Below are 20,273 nucleotides of genomic sequence, written 5' to 3'. Positions count from 1 at the left end.
CCTCTATAGTTACCCAGAAAAATGTAACGGGCAAGATCATTATTCTTTAAAGTTATGCTGGAGAATAATAAATTAGAGTGTAAAATAAAAACGTCCGCTTCGTTATGACAGTAGAGAGCTGAACAAAAAATCATAGCAGTGAGTTAATACAGTAGTCCTAATTTACATAATGTGTCCTGCAGTGTTTAATAATTTCAGCCTGATTTTAGTTTACATCCCAGAATACCCAAATTTGTTCCTACTAGGGAAAAAGGCAAATCATTTACTAAGAGCGTGAGAGAAAAGTGATTTAAGGATGACCAGTCCATTGTTTGCAATGGTTACTTTTCAAAGTTGACATCTAAAACTGCAGTGTTTTATTATTTATCTTTGTATCTTAATTTAAAATAGCTTGTGGCTTCATAAATGTTGACATGGTACACATTTTCAAACCACTGTGTTACATAAGCCCAAAAAAAAAACAAGAAAGAAATTTTACACAATGTGGTCCTTTGGGTCTTAGACATGGTGTAACAAATCTTACGTTCAAGTACAAATTTGGTGTATTGGTCAACTCGATTTATTCATAGGTAGACTGCTGACATCTTTCCATATTTATGCATAAAACCCTGAAGACAATAAAAAATGGAGTAGGGCTCTAAAAACAATCATTGCGCATAGCAATGCGCTTCCTTTACCAACATCTGAAAAGGCTAAAATCCTCTGAAAATGGCATTTATAAAATAAAAAACCAGTAAAGATTCAGCGTTGGAAATTAGACCTACCTAATGCTTAGAACTGAGTGAAACAGTGCAATAAATTGATAGCATTTCAGTGGTAAATTTGAGTCCTCATGAAAGTGGCCATATCACACTTGTTCTTCATCAATCCTTTCGATTTATTTGCCGCAACTAGATTGGCTTCCCCGTCTCTGCTCTGGATGGTGGCTGGATGAGGCCACCAAGTGGACTGTTCTCCAGCTGGCACACAGCTTCACTCAATGAGCTTCTTTGCCTTGAAGAAGCGACGCAGGTAGAATACCTGCCAGGTGGCCAAGCCAATCAAACAGCACATGGAAAAGATGCTGAAGTACAAGACGCGTGCATTTGTTGATTCTGTGGGGAGAGAGACATAGCATGAGCAAAACAATGCAAAAGTGGTTTCTGCTAGAAGGCAGGGTGCACTGGTTTCACGGTAGTGATGCCAAGCATACTGCAGAAATCCAATGAGAAAGATTATATCCAGCTGTCGCTTTCTGACTATTCTTATTTTCACATTTTGGTTTCATCCAATCAATAGCCTGCTAACTCCTTTATGAAGCTTGAGGTTCACTTGAGTATAACCTGATGTACAATAACTGTTGAATTCAGAAAAGGAAGGAATTCTCAGATCGCAAAGGGAATAGTTTCCCTCATTACAGGCCCGCACTCATTCTTGCACAGCTCATACCGTTTGTGTCCCTCATCTCTTCCTCACGCTTCTTCATGTAGGCAAAATCATTCACGATGGACTCAGAGAGGTCCTCGAGTCGCCGCAGCTCCACCTCCAGAGGCTTCAGCTTCTCCACCTTGGCGATCTGAGTGGGGAAAATAAATTTTAAAGGGTTGATTCCTATAATGTAACTGGGATTCATTTCCACAGCATAGAGCATGTCCTAAATTAGGCTACATCCCATCAACAATAAGACATAACCTTGCAGGAAAAGAATGCATTGTGGTGTTGAAACTAAAATGACTCAAGGCCAGAGGGCAAAGCCTGTCAGCATGACCAGCTTCCCCAGCAGATGTCAGTGTTGGTCACAGAAAGAGTTGGCAGCTGGACACATTGCAGCTGTAAACTGACACACTTAACACAATTTGCCTGGTATGCAGACGGCACCACCCCCATTCCTCATACAAAACAGGCAGTCTCTTGGTCCGCCCCCCACTCCACTGCCAAACGGAACCCTGGCATTCAGTGCCAGTGAAGACTACAATACAACCAGACTGTTCCAAAAACAGGAGGGAAGCTGATTGGTGGAAGTACAGTAAAATGTAATCTCTCACTTGCACTCTCTCTTTCTCACGTGCACTCTATCATGTGTGCGCACTTTCGTGCATGCACTCACTCCATAAAATTTAAATAATATAATTGTCACAAATATTTTGCAATACTGCATATATGCATAACATTAATATTGCTGTAAACTATCAAAACAAAGAAAAAGAAAGATATAAAAAGGCTATATATCAATTTTATGTCACGTGACAGAGGTTTTGCAGGGAGTACATCGCAGAAAATCCAGCCATGTTAGGATATTTGAGGGCGTCACTGGATGGAGTTGATATGCTCGTTCACAGGCACACAATTTTAGGATGATTTTGGATTTATAAATGGATTGTGCATATGGACATTTTATAAATCATTTGTAAGACCATTTTAGGAAACAATCACACACTCACATTTAGGATGAATTCCAAAAAGATTTTATAAATGAGGCCCCAATGTTTCCATCAGCCAGTGCCTTATTGGGAACCAGCACCTCCTGCCTGCACTCACAGGATCTTCAGTCAGAGCAAACCCAAATTGGCCTGATCTGTGGCGTAGTAAGAAGCTGTGCTGGTCATCGTATGCTTTTTAATTGCTTAAAAGTATACGGTTTTAAAATTAATTCAAATGAAACCAGATGAAGCCAGAATTCGAATTATACGAGACCTATCATTTGCCGTTCAGCTGAATTTTGCACTAAACTCAACGCACATGTGAAAACACCCTTTAGTACAGTGTTTCTCAACCCTGGTCCTGAGGACCCACTGCCCTGCATGTTTTAGATGTCTCCCTGCTCCAACACACCTGATTCAAATGAATGGGTCGTCATCAAGCTCTGCAGAAGCCCGATAACGACCCATTCATTTGAATCAGGCGTGTTGGAGCAGAGAGAACATCTAAAACATGCAGGGCAGTGGGTCCCCAGGACCAGGGTTGAGAAACACTGCTTTAGTACACCAGGCCAACTCAGAAACCGGGACTCCCTAGCAACACTCCCTGAAACATATTAACATTAGTCAAGGGGCTCTTGCCAACTAAAACAAAACTGTATAACAAACAAATGAGAAAATTCTATCCTAAGTTTAATATTTTACCTGAAACCAGGTTAATCAAAACAAAAACATTTTAAGAACTTTGGATTTGAGTAACTCAGAGTTTCAGCCAAAGTTATATTTTAAGTCAGACTACAATTTCCTGCTTTCACAACATATTAATATAGAAAAATACAAAATATAAAAAAGCCTCTTTCCTTTTTCCTCGAGTTGACATAACAATTTCATGCCAACTTCCCTTCCTTTTTAAAATCCAATTAAATAATAAACCTTTTCAAAACTCTTCTCCTGATTAAATTAGCCTCTTTAAAATTACTCCATCACAAATGACAATAAATGTCCTGCCAATAGCTGGCAGTCTGGTTCCCCTCCAGTAGTGACTTTGTCACTTGGTGACATTTAAACAAGCTGGGGATCATACTGTCCTTCAGGAAAACAAATGTACAAATGGACATATAGTCACATGCCGTTGAAATTCTTTTTGATATGAAAACTTCAGCACTGTAGCCAATTTGCACAAATACCATCCAGCATAAATTCACACCAGACCTGTGCACGGCAGAGATCAAAAGGCTAGAGTGGCTGGCAGTGGGCTGCACTGGCTCTGGTCTATCCTGGCCCCGTTTCCCCACTAATCACTTACCTCTTCGTAATTCTTTGCCTCTACACCATGTTTCATGTCCAAGTTAACCAGCTGGTCTTGGACTCGCCCAGTTCCTGGAAACCAGAATGAAAAAAATTTATTGTGAAGGGGCTAAACATTCTGTGAAACGACAACCCCACCACCACCAAAAAAATAATTAAAACTAACTCTTACACACACACACAAATACAGAGACAGACAAAGAGAGGGACACACAAACACCAGACCTCTGTCATCACCATCACCTATTACCCAACTAAACACAGGAAGATTATGTGCACCAATCTACACTGCCTGGCCAAAAAAAAGTCGCTGTTTGGATTTTTTTGGACAGTGCCCACTGTACAGGCCTCTGGAGGCAGTGTTATGATCTGGGGTTGCTTCAATTGGTCAGGTCTAGGCTCAGTAACGTTATGTGGCAATAAAAAAAAATGGCCATGTACTCACCCATCGGGGATTTGCTTTCAAAGCAAACTTCAAACATATCATAATCCTCTGTCGTGAAGGCAAACTTTCCTTTTGAAGCATCTTCTTTTGAATAAAGGATGTGCCCAGAGGAATCAGTAATCTTAGAAAAAATAAGTATATAAACATAAATTACATGCACAAGTGAAGACAAGAACATTTCCTTCACTTAGGCTATAGACTATTTACAGTTGGTCAATATCCTGGTCTGCATACAGCAAATCTAAATAAACAGAGAACAAATTTGTGATATGTTTTCGTACTAAAGTAATGAAGATTTGGTTGCTTTACATTTCAAGTCCCTTTTTTGCATATGTTTTTGGAATAGGACCATAACACAACACAAGGCCTGTTGACCATACTTTCCTCCTTTCATGGAGTAGGGACCTCTTAATTTGCTATATCGTGGTCAAATAACAAAAAGTGGCCACTGTCATTCCTCTCTGGATCGGTTTCTGGTCAGCCCATAAAAAAGTGTTTTTGTCACCACTCTAGCAAATTGTTCAATTATAAAGTAAACCTAGCTAAAAAGATCAAAATCCATTTTAAAAGTATGTGGAAACCTGAACATCACACCCATATGTATTTGTTGAACATCTCATTCCAAAACCATGAGCATTAATATGGAGTTGGATCCCTCCTTGCTGCTGTAACAGCCTCCACTCTTCTGGGAAGGCTTTCCACTAGATTTTGGAACATGGCTGCAAGGATTCACTTCCATTCAACCACAAGAGCATTAGTGAGGTTGGGCAGTGATGATGGTCGTAAGGCCTGGCTCGCAGTCGACATTCCAATTCATCCCAAAAGTGTTTCATGGGGTAGAGTTCAGACTCTGTGCAGGCCAGTCAAGTTCTTCCCCACCAAACTCAGAAAACCATTTCTTTATGGACCTTGCATTGTGAACGGGGGAGTTATTATGCTGAAACAGAAAAGGGCCTTCCCCAAATTCTCAAGAATGTCATTGTATGCTGTAGCATGAAGATTTCCCTTCACTGGAACTAAGGGGCCCAGCCCCAACCATGACAAACAGCCCCAGACCATTATCCGCGTTCACCAAACTTCACAATTGGCACTATCCGGGCCAGTACAGTTGGCACTATTCATTCCAGCAAACCCAAATTAGTCTGTCAAACTTCCAGACAGTGAAGCGTGACACATCACTCCATACACCGCGTCTCTAATGCTCCACAGTCCAATGCCGGTGTGCCTTTCATGACTCCAGCCAACACTTGGCATTGCGCATGGTGATCTTAGGCTTATGTATGGTGGCTTGGCCATGGCAACTCATTTCATGAAGGTCTTGATGAACAGTTCTGGCGATGACACTGTTTCCAGAAGTAGTTTGTAACTCTGTAGTGCGTGCTGCAACCGAAGACAGATTATTTCTACGGGCTACAGGCTTCAGCACAAGGGCGATCCAGTTCTGTGAGCTTGTGTGGCCTACCGATTCGCAGCTGTGCTGTTGTTGCTCATATATTTAAACTTCACAATAAGAGCGCTGCAGTTGACTGTGGCAGCTCTCGCAGTGTAGACATTTGACTAACTGACTTATTGGAAAGGTAGCATCCTATGATAGTGCCACGTTGAAAGTCAGTGAGCTCTTCAGTAAGACTCATTCTACTGCTAAAGTCTGTCAACGGAGATCGCATGGCTGTATGCTTGATTTTATGCACCTGTTAGCAATGGGTGCGGCTGAAATAGCCGAAACCACAAATTAAAAGGCGTGTTTACATACTTTTGGAAAGGTAGTGTATTATGGCAGTAGGCTAGTCACTGACTGAGACCTACAGCACCTAATACTGTAGGTCACTTAAAAACTACATTACATTACATTACAGGCATTTGGCAGACGCTCTTATCCAGAGCGACGTACAACAAAGTGTATAACCATAACCAGGAACAAGTATGACGAAAACCCTAGAGAGAAGTACCGGTCCAAGTGCAGGGAACAACCGCATAGTTCAACTTGGACCCTGAAGGTTAAACTGATTAACACTAACACAACGAGAACGGCAACAACGCAGTCTATGGAAAAAAAATACAAGCAGTAGTTAAGACAGTTAATGCACCTAAGTCACCTACGAAACAGCTGCCTAGTTACAACCCTAAGCTTACAGTCATTTACAGGGGGGTAGGGAGGAATGGGGAGAGGTGCAGCCTGAAGAGGTGAGTCTTCAGTCGTCGCTTGAAATGGGTCAGTGTCTCAGCTGTTCTGATCCCCCACGGGGAGGTCATTCCACCATCGTGGGGCCAGAACAGACAGGAGACGTGTTCTGGAAGTGCAGGTGCGAAGAGGGGGAGGTGCCAGGCGTCCTGAGGTAGCAGAACGGAGGTATCTGGCTGGCATGTAGGGTTTGAAACTAAACTTGGTTTTTCACAAAACTTCGGTGTCATAGATATTACTGTAAATAAAATGGTGGAAATAACTGTGCAAATACTGACTAAATATTTACGAAAATACGGTAACTTTATTTTAGGCCTACTTAGATTATGGTGCATTGAACCTACTTTTTTTTAAATTGTGAAAAGCAGTTTGACGGATCTCGGAGACATGGCTAATTCCAACATTTTTTGGAAACAACCCACAATAAATACATTTGGATATTAACATTAGTGGCGTAACCTAAAAATGATTCACTTTGAATAACGTTACTGAATATTTGGATATTTCGATGTCACTCTCCAACCGTTCCTGTACGGTAGCCTACAAGCTACGTCAGTGTAAACCTTTTCGCCGGTTGAGTCTTGGCGTTTAAAGTGACGTGTAACTTGCACTTAAGGGGCAGCATATCAGTTTAGGTTAACAAACCATTTTAAAAAACACCCACAGTGTCTGACAAATAATGTGAACTATACCCTAATATACTCTAACGTTGTGCACTTACAGCTAACTGGTTTGATTTTGCATTTTCACGGGCAGTTTGGCAGTCAAGAGGAAGCTCGCTAAAATAATTTCATAGGTATAATAGTCTAGGCGAAAAGTGCATTTCCGCGATGAAATATTAAGTTTACTTTGGGTGGGGTTGCAGCAGATATCATGCAGGCTACTGCACAGTCCCTCATACTTAATTCTTCTTTCTATCAATTTTACGGGACGCTTTCACATAGGCTAGTTTGCTAACTAACTACAGCCGCAGTTAGCTATAGACTACTATTCAATTCTGGACTGCATCACTCTCACACTCACCTTAAGATTGGTCTTGGTGTTTGGCTGCTCAGAAACATCGTAATCACCGGTGACCAATACGTCTTTATGGATCTCTTCCCGTAAACATTTCCGAGAATTTACGGATAAAAAGAAAGAAATCGGAAACACCGATTCAAAAAGCAGAGGGAAAAGCACTAAGAAATAAAACCGAAACATGGCTACTGAAAACCGGGGCCACATTCGTGTACACCACAGAACTGCGGTGCACAGTTAGTTCCGCGTAATACACAAGTAATACAGCATTAGCTCTAGCTAAATAATGCTGAGAAGGTAACGCAAAAAATAAGAGCGCTATCTCTGACAGGGAGGTGAAATGCATAATTTGAAACATTACTATTTTCATACATACATAACAGTGAGCTCCATAATGTTTGGCACAAAGGTATATATCTTTTTTTATATCTATCTACATACTCCACGATTTTAGATTTGTAATCAAGCAATCCCATGTAATTAAAGTGAAAATTCTCAACTTTTCTTTGAGGGTATTGTTATACTTTTTGGTTTCACCATGCTTAAATTGCAGGACTTTTTGTACATAGCCCCCGCCCCCATTACAGACCATAATGTTTGGGATATGTTATGGAAATGACAGTAGTCATGTTTATTCTTTGTTGTACATACTTTGCATGCATTGATAGTTTGAATCATGTGACCAATAGACCAATCACCAGCTCCTGAGCATCTTCTCTTGTGACCATATACTCTAAGATGGGGATGCGCTGGCAGGCCTGTTCTGCGGCCATCTTATTTACGAAAGACTGACATGATCCTATATAACAGATTAATTTACTGTAAAACAAGTCTTTCGATTTTTTCTAGATTATATTATTTAGAGTTGTTTGCTATCTCAGACATGGAAGTGTTAGCAACCCAGTGACCACAAGCACCACAGTACCATTACGTGAACTTTACTTTACTTTAGCTATATAATGGCAGTAGAAATTGCAGAGCATGCTCTAAATTCATAATCATTATTTCTTTAGCAAACTGTTTCTGGAAACTGATTAAAACTGTCTTGGCCTGAAACATGCAAGGTTGTAGGGAATCCATTGATGAATCTAGCCTGTGTTGAACAACCCAAAAATACACAGAAGGTTCTGGCTTTTCTCTGGTTATTACAGCTTTCCATGTGAGAATATAGTTGACACCCTAATTCCTAACACCATAGACACATTATTCATTTTTAGTATCAGATCATTGTGTAAACGGTTTACTTCAATAAATACAATTTAAAAGAAATAAAAGGAAATATTCAAAGGAATTATTATTTAGCATCTAATAAGGTCTTGGGAGTATATCCACATTCCAAAGTATGGCCTTGCTACTTTAACTTTCAATCCTTCAAACTAGCTAGTATTTATATTTTTAAACATCCAGTGTATTAACTATGTTTCTCGTTTTTTAACATAAAATGTATTTACTGTTGCAACTGGCTTGGGGAATTTCTGTGGTAATTTGTCTTTTGGAAAAGTAAAATGCTATTGAGGTAGGCCCTCCATTCATTTAGCAACAGTGCTACTTGACTTGGCTAACAGCATTCCCATACCAGCGAGTGTAAATGGTGTCTTTACAGAAACAACATACATTTGCTGCGAATGCTTCGAAATTCGAAGCTGTGAGATTCTATAATCTATAATTATTCTAGTTATATGGTAACATTTGTGGTTAATGTTGACATTGCAACGCATAGGTTACAACGCCACCAGAATGCCACTAATGATCTTGAATATTTCTCGAAATTTCCACAATGTTACAAGGCACAGCTACATATGGGCACGGATGTTACGTAATTACGTAAACGTTGCTAGGTTACAGAAAATATAGGAAAACATATCACGCATGACGTACTGACGCTAACGTTCTGACGTTTTCCCGTGATCTTCAGTACAGACTGCTAAATTTTTCGTATAGTGGGGTAGCCGTCACGCCAAATTTCATCCGCCCTCGAAATAGCCTACGGTTTGTCGGGTTTGATTAATTTAGACGTATTCCAGGTCTGAGTTTTGAAGATCGTCCATTTTTAACAGGAAACAAAACAAAAAAACTTTTAATTGTACGTGTAAGCAGCAGTCACTTGTCTTTATGCAAGACACCATCAGCTTCCGTGTGCTTCCTTATTGCTTTTAAATGGAACAAAATCATTGTACTCAATGACGTTGTTATGTATCTGAACCAATAAACCACAGAAATATGCATACGTTTTCAAATATTTATTGTCGGTAACTGACTAAACAATAATTTTGCTCGTGATAAGCATCAGCATTAGGTCTCAAAAGTAAAATATTAACCTATAACTTAAATTATGTACATCATACAATCATACATGTTACATGCGTTTTCACAGAAAACTTTCTCCATATTTAGACCACTCAGACTATGGTAAGACACAACATGTATAATATTAAACCATGAGCAACAGCATTAACCAGAAAACGAAAATTTCAGTTTTGTAATAGAATGACTTTCCCAGGGGGGGACTTCCTGACTTTAATTTTATTATTCTTTTTTTTTTACATTTTAACTGTTTTATCACCATTGTTTCGTGCACATTTAATAAACTGTAGTCAGCTAATATAACTATACAACCTTGCACCAATAATGCACAAAACTACAATAGAATTTGTAGTAGGCCTATTAATAAATAGGATTAACATGGTATAATGTGACATGCTTTAGATAACAGCAGTCAGAATACATGAGTTTGAATTTCATACATGCTTTTTTGTCACATACTTGAAAGCAGCAAGTATGATTGATATTTAAGCATAATCTTTTCAGCAAGTCCATGGCATAGCCCTGTGATCTGTATGTCCTTAATGATATTGAATTATAGAACCTGGAAGCTCATTTTAGCTTCACAAGGCAAGCAGGGTGGGAGAGCTGAGGGAGTCTGAAGACTGGTCATTGCTGTTACTTCCTCTTCTGTGGGCTCCTCCACATGTGGCAAGGCCATTGTCCTCTGGGTAAGTGAATACAAATGAAGAGGTGTATGTTGTACAAGAAGGGGTGCAGGTTACCACTGGCGTGCACAGAGGCTCAAAGTCATTAATGGATGGCATGCACAGGGCTTCCCAATCTGGCACATTGAAAGAGCTAGACAGGTCAGTGTCAGGAACAGACTGGGCAGCATCAGATGACTTCTTCAGTGATTCCAAGAGGTCCAGAGACTCCTCAAAGGAGCTCTCTAGGTCGGATATCCCAGTCATCAATGTACTAGCCTCAGTGGCAGAGCTGGATGTGAAGAGGGATGATTTGGTAGAGATGGTCTCAGTTTCCTTAAGGACAGAGATGCTGGAGATTGTACTCTGGGTCTGGGAGGTCAGGTCTGCCCCTAGACTGCGCACAGGGGAGATGGAGGCCTCAAGAAAGCCAGTGTCAAAGTCTGCAGGAATCTTGCATACAGGCTTGTGGGCTGCAAGGATGAATTCCAGCTTTTCCCTCTCTTTCATCAAACTGGCAATTTCATTTTGCAGAGAAGATTTCTGATCTTCTAAAGTATCAGTTTCCTATGAAGGGAAAGGAAGAAAAATGTCACTTAGTCTTCCTGTAATTATGCATACATGATGTTGTAGTTAATATTCAATCAAACAACTACCACAATTTAAAAAGGACTTACAGCTTGTAAAGTATCAGTGAGTTCTCGTCTTCGATTGCGGCATTTTGCAGCAGCCATCTTGTTCCTTTCTCTGCGGATCATCTTCTTCTCTTCCTCCTCAAGAGACAACTAAAGCACAAAACAGGAAACCATTAATTTTGAACAACAAATTATTCCAATGCAGTTTCCCTAATCATCAGTTAATTTTCCCTTCCTAGAAATTAAAAGCAAGCCTCAGGAGCCAATGCCTATATAAATGTATTGCAGGCTCTCAATGACATGAGTTAATCTGCTTACTGCATTATGCCATCCCAACCTGTTCTTTACTTCTGTGGCAAGGAAACAGCTGCACAGATATGTAGGGACTCGTGTGTGAAGGAGCATCTTTAATTACCTGTTCAGTTTTGCCTCTCCTGCCAATGTTTCTTTTGATTCCAGCAGTCTTGATCATCCCCACCCTGGTGTAGTCAGAGTTTGTACGCTGAACATTGTATGGATGGACTAGGTTCTGAGAAGGTGCTACAGAGGAGATGGTAGGCTGGACCATCCACTGAAGGTCTGGAGTGGTAGAGATGGCGGTGACAGTTGGAATAAAAGAGGCACTTGCGATGGAAAGATCAGTGAAGTCCTGTACAGAGGGGGGAAAGTATGAGTGCTTTTGTAGAAAATGTATAACATTGCATAAAATTTCATTTTAATAATTGTATGGAAGAGTTTTGAGTTCTTAAAAAATGAAATAGAAAATTAAATAGGTCTCTCTGGCCTATAATAAGGCAAAAGTTAACCATTTGTAAGCAAACATTCCCAAGTCATGCAAATTACTTCATGCACATGCAACTTCTGGGGTGTTCAGAATGAATGAAAATATAAAATTAATATAGTATGTGTTTTCTTTATAACTGAAATAACGCACATGTCTAGCCTTTTTATAGAAAAAAAGAAAACAACGTTGACTACGTGATTTTGCCAAATTACTAAACTGTGTAGTCAAATGCTAACATGTTAAATGCTAACAGAGTTCTTACCACAAAATATAAACGTAAACGATCTAGTTAATATCTAAAATTTAAAATATCTTAATATCTTACCAAAGACTGATTGACAGGCGAGCCCACACTGGAATACGAATCAGCTGGAGATGGGTAGTAAGTACGGTTGTCGCCGGCCGGGGAAGCAGTGCTGCAGCGGGAAGAGGAGTCACACTCCGTGCCCAAGCCTGAATACATCATCGCTGTAGCAATCCTACGGTAAACTTATCCAGCACAGAAATAGTTTCAAGCGACGGTTATGTTTGGTTGCCTCGGACTTGGATTCTCAAGGTTGTCCTTCCTCCGTCTTTTTCGGAATTCACTGTCAAATCTGATCGCAGTAAGAATACTTCAGTAGCTCCGCGGTTGCTTGAGTGATTCTGTCAACTCTCACGATCGGGGAGCCTTTTATACTTTTTCTCAGACGACAAAAAGTTACGGAGTCAAACCCACATCGCCGTAGTAACGGGGGGGGGATCTCTAGTGAAATAATTAAAAATTGTATTTACTTACTTCAGAAACCACTAACTACTACAGACAAAATAAAGATCACTTACATTAAAGGCATTGTAATATACATATCTATGTGTGTTAATATACAATCAAGTATAATATCATCAGAAATTTCACATTTTTAATATAACTATCCCCTATTCTCTGGTACATGGTACATTCTAGAGCAGGGAATCCCAATACGTAATTATCCTTATATGGAATGCATCCTGTGAAATGGGCGGGTCACTGCTGGGAATCGTACAGAGCCACAGAAACAAAGTAGGTCTTCTGTAATAGGCGGGCAGATACATTCGTAAGCCACACAGAAAAGTGTTTGTTTACTTTTTTTTAACATGCATTTGCCTCACGTGTGATATTTTTGCTGTTATACAAATCCAGTGTATGAGAAATTGTAATGTCAAACAAAATGTCACGAATGGAATAATAGTAAAGATGTTTATTTTCATTTGGGCTAATTTCTTAAATTTGCAGAAATTGTAGTAGTCATATTATATGACAAACTACAGAATACATATATTGCTCAACACAACAGTAATTATGTCTGAAGTATTATAGATTACCTTTCAGCCATTTTGGCCATGATCTTGGCTTCAGTTATACACCAGGAGAGAGAATTTGGCACTCATGTTTCTTGCATCATAGAAAATTTACCCCTGGGCAATGTTTGTACCTGAGGTGGGTGTGCCTGGTAGCAGAACAGGTTTTATCAGGATTGCTGCATTACCTATATCTTTTTTTCCATCATATGACTTCTGTTGTTAAACAAGTGATTCCCAAGAGTGTTCCCTGCTTGTCAGCTGTGGGAAATCCACAAATATTAATATTCATATTCATGTAGTCTTTAGAAAAATACAAATGCAATTCCCAAGATATTCAAGATATATTACAAAATGATATTTGGAGGTTGATTTCTCTCTGTCCCCTCTTTATTTTAACTTTTAAAAAGCAGAGATCAATTCAATCAGCCTAAAGTAGGCTAGACTATATTATATTCTTTTGAGACAATTGCTTTTTTTAAATTTTCATTTTCATACATCAAGTATTGTTTCTTTGCATTTCATTTTGGCATTTAGCAGATGGTCTTATCCAGACTCACTTATTTATTTATTTATTTATTTATTTATTACAAACAATCCATCTATACAACTGAAAATTTGAACTGAAAAAAATCAGCTTCTGAGTTGCATGCCAAGTCACCTAAACGTTATACTACACTTTTATTCATTAATTGTTTATTTATTTAGTGAATTTATTGCTAAGTAAATATGTCGTCTCAGCTTTTCTGAAGGGGCATACATACTTGTGTTTATAATAAACATCAGCTGTCGCCATGGTAACGTACCGTCCCTACGTGCAATTGACGTTGCATAATTATGCAGACGTCGACGTAAAGCCCGTGGAGGACGGTGTATAGTGAGGTAGAATGTGGTTGATTTCGCTTTTGCGGAAGCATTGTTTTGAGGATACGAAAGTCAATATACCTTACGTTTAACTATTTGGTTTGGTTTTATCTAAAGCAAGCCAATCCATACTTGATGAGGCTACTTTTCGTTTGTTGTGTCAAAACCAAGCCAATGTGTTTTAGCTGAAAACTGTTTTGTTGTGTTCGAACTTGCTAGTCTCAACTAGTCATATAGCAACCTCCTTCCACAACTAAAATATTTAATACCCGATTATTTTATCGTAATTACGCAGCATCCTTGCGCTCTGAAAGATAGTTTTAAATTAAATTAGCCTACTTCTTTCGAATGACGTAAGCACAAGGCTGCAATAGATAGCCTGTTTCTCCTACATACACAAATATGGAATAATTCGAAATTGAGTATGCAGATAACGCTAGCGTATAAACAGTATGCACCTACATGTTTATTAATAGCGGTGCCTGTGAAACCTTCATAAGCTAATGGTCGCCAAATATGCAAAATACAGTTTAAACGAAAGAGAATTATACACTTCAGGATCTTGGACTTTCAGTCTCTTAAATATTACCTTGCTTAAAACGTAGTTTTGTATAACACACGTTTCACGTTGGGTGGTCTCTGTTCATTTCATAAACTACCACTTTTCATATATATATTAGAGCTTTACTTTCTCGAATCGTAGGTGTTACGTTAACACGGGAGAAGCCTATAATCCTTCTCTACAAAGAGAGCATTATGCCTGATGGACTAGGCTTCCACTTGCCAGTAGCCTAGAGGGCGTCACTGCCGGGAAACACTCCTTCATGCATGTCATTCATATGGAAGGCCCATTTTCTGCAAGTAGGCTTCCAAATGACATCATGCTTACATGTCGATCTGCAAGATGTATTTTCAAAAACAAGTGATGTCACATTTACTATGCAGGCAAGGGGCAGCCTTGATCCGCTGGTGAGAATATTCGGGCAGTCATTGTTATTTGACATCAAATCTTTAGCCTATATGAGATTTCAGCATAAATTATAAAAATGTTCTAAAAACGTGCACGCCATTACATACATTGCAATAATGATTAAATTAATAAGCAATTATATGTGTGCTTATTGCTCCATGAGGCCTCATATTTTCATACAAATGTTACTAGATCATAACTGTAGTTGTTTTTATTGTTTATTTCCTCTGATGCGTTTCAATCGCTTCTTGTATTGGTAATGGACTGAGCACCCTACCACTATACACTGAAACTAAAGGAGCTCCTCTGTCTTGAAAATCTGTTTCACAGAAATGTCAACACCGAGGTCAAAATAGAAATCTGTCAGCAAGTAAACCATGCCCATGTGTATGAAGAACTTAGAAATCTACCGTGAACTATTAAATAAACACGTGATGATGATGGCGACTGTAGCCAGCAGAGAATTCAAATTAAAATTTGAACAAAATCGCGATTATATTCCTGCCATACAAAGGATCAAACACGTTTCTGCGGCCACTATCTCATGCAATTCCCGGCAATTTGAGGGCACGTGAACAGGATGTGCATATATGGTATGCTGAATGTTGTGTTTGATTGGACGGCTGACCAATGGTATGTAAATGACCGTAGCTCTATTCTTTGCAGTTTGCCAGAGCCAATTGTTCAGGACGATTATCTCACACGCAAGATGGGATAATAAAGCGGACAATATAACATTGTAATGTTCTTCCCAAAATCTAAATTACGGTCACATTGATGCTCTCCAATCACTGTGACTTGCTTTTCACGCAGGCTATTTTTAGAGCCGTTTAGTTCCTTTGTGTTGCTTTCAAGTTCGATAATACGTTTTAATAAAAATATTTTTTACATGGAGGAACGTGCATATGGTAAGATACTACATTTATCGCGAATTATGTAAAAATGTATTTTTGCATTTTTATATTTTTCGTATAGCACCCATGTAAAAAATATTGAGTTGTCACATCCCTGATGTCTAATACAAATAAATAAATAATCACATTGAGCTATAACGCTGTATCGATATACAATAGCCTATAAAATGCAAATATAAAAGTAACATTGCCGTTTAAATACACTTCTGCCATAGTAACATATTTTGAGAGCAGTGAAATTATTTTGTGAACAAAATCACATTATTACACTTAATCATTTATATTGTGCCTCACTGTCCATTATTTTGGTGATGGTGAAAAATATCTCGAACCATGATCAGAACTGCAGTGTGACATCTGGACAGAATCTTCATTCAGAGAATGACAAACCATTAATACCGAAAAGCATACTTAAAGCATGCATACACTCATAAATACAGTTTTCTGTATCTGAATCGTAATATTCTAAATTCAATTACTTTTTAGCGTTTATTTGAGCTGCGCGTGGGTGTAACATCTGTATACCTTTCAGAACTGACATGATTCACGTGATGTGATAACACTATTCCTTTCAGGGGTACTAGGGGTATGCTGTTGTTGTAAATTACATGTTTTATCTTTATTATATGCATTGTAATATGAATTAAAACACTGTGTTCAGAAGTGAAATTATAGTGTAATTAAATATTGGAGTTATATTGAAAAGAAATGGGTGTTTGCTTTATCACTGAAACCGCTCCCCTCCAAGAAAATGGTACAGCCTTAGCGCACAGATTTCATTCATAAAAATCTGGCACAGTATATAAGGAGGAGCTAGGAACTAATTTTCAGATACCAGGTTTATAAACCTGGTGGAAGGCATTGGGTGGACTGCGTAGAAACGTGTTGTCTGATAGTATAATAGGCTTCACAAAATACAGAAGGGTTGCAGTTCTGGTATTATTACCGCTTGTTGCCGTATTCTAAAGAGATGTTTCCAAACTTTAACACCGACTACGATTCTTCGTCTCGCTGCAGTACCGCATCTCCCGTCGGGGACACCCTTTCGCATTACCAGCAGTCACCAGCTGGTTCGTTTTCCAGCGCTTCGGCTTCTCCGATGGAGAAGACACAGGTACGGAGTCAAAATGTTAATCATGATTGCTGACTTTTTGCAATCCCATTGCATTGACCATATACAAGTAGGCCTGTACAGCACGCAGTACACCTGAATAGTACATTTTTTTGTACTTGCAATAAAGATGCTGACGCTCGCGCACATGGACGGTCATAACTAACCTATTTTAGGTCAAATAGATGTGTAGTTACATAAACTCCCTTGGGTTTTGAATAATTCCCATCAGCTATTACTTTATTATTGTATCTTATTGCATTGATATTAGCTAATCATTTTATACGTGTCTATGCAACGGAGCGGCTTTAACATTAGTATATAGATGAATGAGCAATAATGAACTTAGCACTATCACTTTGTACACGATGTGTGTAACCTACCCTTATATTGTATATTCAAAGCGGGTCCAAAAGGGCGGAGGAGAGAATGTACGCTAGGCTACTGTCTTTTCAGACGACTGCTCACATTCTCAAATAGCATTCAAAACAATGTAAATATTCTGTTGGTAAGGCAATGTGACAAAGGTAAGGAAATCATATTAGGTCTCATTAAGTGACACCATAAAATATGTATAAAACTGTTGTTATTTTGGTAACATTTGTTTTCAGTTAGAATGCCTATTTGTACAGCTGTTCATTGAAGGAATAGAATCATTCAGGAGACTCCACAGCAGTTTTGCGTCAGTGTCTACGTCAGCAGCAATTAAAAAACCTATTATTGATCGGGAGGGGGCTATTTTTGGTTCATTTGATATATTTAATTAACATGATTAAATCAAATATGATGCACACTGTAACTGGGAATAAACTGGGAATATTATTTTCAGCCTATTGGGAAAATTAGTCTGCACTACGAAACCTTTCACATGAAACGGTTTACTCCCAAAGGAAATTCATCTGACGAGATTATTATATTTGTTGCGTTTTATCTGATACGTTTCAGCTGCTTCTGCTGCAATGGCACTGGAATGTTATTTGCCTAACATCCCAGGCGTTTACAGCACGCGTTTCGATAAAGCATTGAGGATTGATTTGACGACCTTCCATTTTGCCCATGTTTCAACTTAAGTTTTTTTTTTTTTTTTTTTTTGCAGGAACTTTGTACAGAAATAGATATTTCAGGGGGTCCCTTTGTTCCGACTGTCACTGCAATTTCAACTACCCCGGGTTTGCAGTGGATGGTCCAGCCGACCATGATCACGTCTGTTTCCCCATCTGTGGGTACACTTCAAACCTATAAAGCACAGAGCTCAGCCCAGGTGACTAAAGCCAGCGCGAGTAGGGGGCATACCACTGCCAGAAAAGGGAAAACGGAGCAGGTAATTTTAATTTACTGAATGTAGGCAAATCAGACAGAACAAAAGTCCATGTTAAACTTGCTGCAAAATATAATTATTGCCAACAGTGCAGCATTTTCAGGCATATACTTCTGAGCTGTGTTTTGGCTCTGTGCCTCAAATGGGCATTCAATTTATATTCAGGACATGGCGAGTCTGCAACAGCGGTCTATTTTTAGACACACTGCAGGGAAGGATACATTTGCCACTCTTTTCAAAGGATGAATTGGGACAGAAATCAAAGATGCAGGGATGAAATGGTCAGATTCTTCAGGAATTCTTCTTTTTTTCCCTAAATCAAACAGCTTTCTCCAGAAGAGGAGGAGAAAAAGAGAATCAGGAGAGAAAGGAATAAAATGGCTGCAGCAAAGTGCCGCAATAGACGAAGGGAGCTCACAGACACTCTGCAAGCTGTAAGTAAACCCATCTCTTGGTAACATCAAATTCTCTTGTGTAAACAGTCCATCCAGAAATTGTGCATTTAAATGAGTTAATACATAGCCCACTTGCGGTTCTTTTTGTATAGGAGACAGATGCGCTAGAAGATGAAAAGGCAGCTCTGCAGGCAGAAATAGCCAACCTCCTGAAGGAAAAGGAGAAGTTGGAGCTTATTCTGGCTGCACATAAACCGGCCTGCAAAATTGCAGAGGACATTGACTGTATCTTCCAAGAGCCCATTGGTTCCCCCCAGCTGCTCTCAGCTCTAGGAAATGGCAAGCTCCCTGAAGACAGCTCAGTGGAGTCCACCACACTCCAAGATTCTGAGGACTCCAGCTTCCCCACCACAGCCATCTCTGGGAACTCCAACATCCTGCTCTGCTCCAGTGCTGAGGTGAATGTTTGTGAGCTAGAGCCCTCCTTGGATTTGAAAGAAGAGCCCCTGGAGGACCTTCTCCCTGGCATGGAGAAGTCCTCTCTGGAGACAGCTCGCTCTGTCCCGGACATTGACCTGAGCAGCTCTTTTGGGGTGACAGATTGGGAAACCCTCTACAAATCAGTGTCCAGTGACCTGGAACCCCTGAGCACCCCTATTGTGACTTCCACCCCCACCTGTACCAGTTACCTGTCAGCTTTTGCTTTCACCTATCCGGAGTTAGACTCACTGGCAGATGGGGTTGACAGCCGCAAAGGTGGAGTAGGAAAAGCTGAGTCAGTGGTAGATATTCTGAACTCTCCAACCCTTTTAGCCTTATGATGAGGATATGATTAGAGGGAACCCAACGAACAGTATTTCATAATTACAGTGCAAGATCTGATGTCATCCAATGTGCTGTCGACAGTCATCTGCTGTGATCCAAGCTTTTTATCCGATGGTTGCGTTGCGTCCATGAAATGTTTACTGTGATCAAGCCAGTATTAACTTCTTCCAGATACATTTGATGTAGCTAAAAGCATGGGTAGTAATATTCCTAACAGAAGTGTTAACTATGGTCTGGTATTAAATGCATGCAGAGAAGTGCCACATAATTTCAGAATTGCATAATTAATTTTTTAATGGTGCTGGATCTTTTGTTGTGTTGTTGAGCTATAGACTGTGCAGTTCAGTGTTTCAATAGCAATATTATGTTAATGTCTAAAAGTAATGTTGTGTAGAAATATACATCCATGTACTGTACTTGCATACCTCAATTTCATCATTCAAGCTGTGATTTTACATAATCATTTTTAAATATTTAGAGTTTTCCATGAAAACATCAAGTGTGTTATAATTTATTGAGATGTATTTTATGATATAGTTTATTTTTCTACCTTCAAGGTTTTGACTTGTTCTTCAAATGCAAAAAGAGAGAAAAATAAGCATTGATTGCTTATTGATAAATATCATTAAATATATTTAAAAGTGGCTGTCTAATTCTGTTATTTTAAAATGGCTTTAGGCTATTTAATGAACAACATATGTTATCAATGAAGTTGCAATGGCCAAAATATGACACAGTATTCTGACTAATGTAGGCTATGTGCTAATTACCTACCCTATCATAAAGTCCACCAACACAAACTGGAGGGGAAGATCTGCTTTTG

At 39.2% G+C, this 20,273-nt stretch overlaps 3 protein-coding genes across 3 annotated transcripts; 1 reads left to right on the top strand and 2 right to left on the bottom strand.

Annotated features, from left to right (window-relative positions):
• Positions 1-536: 536 nt before the first annotated feature.
• On the bottom strand, positions 537-7,604 carry LOC135251191 (transmembrane emp24 domain-containing protein 10-like). The gene is made up of 5 exons (XM_064328372.1): positions 7,355-7,604; positions 4,150-4,270; positions 3,703-3,776; positions 1,429-1,555; positions 537-1,094 (listed from the first exon to the last, which is right to left on the bottom strand). Exons 1-5 carry the CDS (start codon positions 7,553-7,555, stop codon positions 973-975), a joined length of 645 nt encoding a protein of 214 aa, XP_064184442.1. The 5' UTR covers positions 7,556-7,604; the 3' UTR covers positions 537-972.
• A 1,969-nt stretch (positions 7,605-9,573) lies between these two features.
• On the bottom strand, positions 9,574-12,393 carry LOC135251122 (protein c-Fos-like). Its single transcript, XM_064328229.1, has 4 exons — positions 12,062-12,393; positions 11,368-11,601; positions 10,995-11,102; positions 9,574-10,884 (listed from the first exon to the last, which is right to left on the bottom strand). Exons 1-4 carry the CDS (start codon positions 12,200-12,202, stop codon positions 10,234-10,236), a joined length of 1,134 nt encoding a protein of 377 aa, XP_064184299.1. The 5' UTR covers positions 12,203-12,393; the 3' UTR covers positions 9,574-10,233.
• Positions 12,394-16,623: 4,230 nt separating this feature from the next.
• Positions 16,624-20,037, top strand: LOC135251121 (protein c-Fos-like). The gene is made up of 4 exons (XM_064328213.1): positions 16,624-16,915; positions 18,009-18,233; positions 18,557-18,664; positions 18,778-20,037. Exons 1-4 carry the CDS (start codon positions 16,772-16,774, stop codon positions 19,444-19,446), a joined length of 1,146 nt encoding a protein of 381 aa, XP_064184283.1. The 5' UTR covers positions 16,624-16,771; the 3' UTR covers positions 19,447-20,037.
• Positions 20,038-20,273: the final 236 nt, after the last annotated feature.

This window comes from Anguilla rostrata, chromosome 1, assembly GCF_018555375.3.
Source record: "Anguilla rostrata isolate EN2019 chromosome 1, ASM1855537v3, whole genome shotgun sequence".
Classification (NCBI taxonomy): domain Eukaryota; kingdom Metazoa; phylum Chordata; class Actinopteri; order Anguilliformes; family Anguillidae; genus Anguilla; species Anguilla rostrata.
Note: the sequence above shows the minus strand (reverse complement) of the source record. Positions and strands in the feature narration are given on the sequence as shown.

Bases quoted from the DNA above. Each gene is read 5' to 3' on its own strand.
- LOC135251191 (XM_064328372.1), bottom strand. From the start codon at position 7,555: ATGTGGCCCCGGTTTTCAGTAGCCATGTTTCGGTTTTATTTCTTAGTG. The intron at 4,271-7,354 runs GTGAGTGTGAGA...ATTTTTTCTAAG, and splicing joins ACACCAAGACCAATCTTAAG to ATTACTGATTCCTCTGGGCA. The intron at 1,556-3,702 runs GTAAGTGATTAG...TTCCCCACTCAG, and splicing joins AGGCAAAGAATTACGAAGAG to ATCGCCAAGGTGGAGAAGCT.
- LOC135251122 (XM_064328229.1), bottom strand. From the start codon at position 12,202: ATGATGTATTCAGGCTTGGGCACGGAGTGTGACTCCTCTTCCCGCTGC. The intron at 11,602-12,061 runs GTAAGATATTAA...CCCTCTGTACAG, and splicing joins CGCCTGTCAATCAGTCTTTG to GACTTCACTGATCTTTCCAT. The intron at 11,103-11,367 runs GTAATTAAAGAT...TTTGTGCTTTAG, and splicing joins GGAGAGGCAAAACTGAACAG to TTGTCTCTTGAGGAGGAAGA.
- LOC135251121 (XM_064328213.1), top strand. From the start codon at position 16,772: ATGTTTCCAAACTTTAACACCGACTACGATTCTTCGTCTCGCTGCAGT. The intron at 18,234-18,556 runs GTAATTTTAATT...TAAATCAAACAG, and splicing joins GAAAAGGGAAAACGGAGCAG to CTTTCTCCAGAAGAGGAGGA. The intron at 18,665-18,777 runs GTAAGTAAACCC...CTTTTTGTATAG, and splicing joins TCACAGACACTCTGCAAGCT to GAGACAGATGCGCTAGAAGA.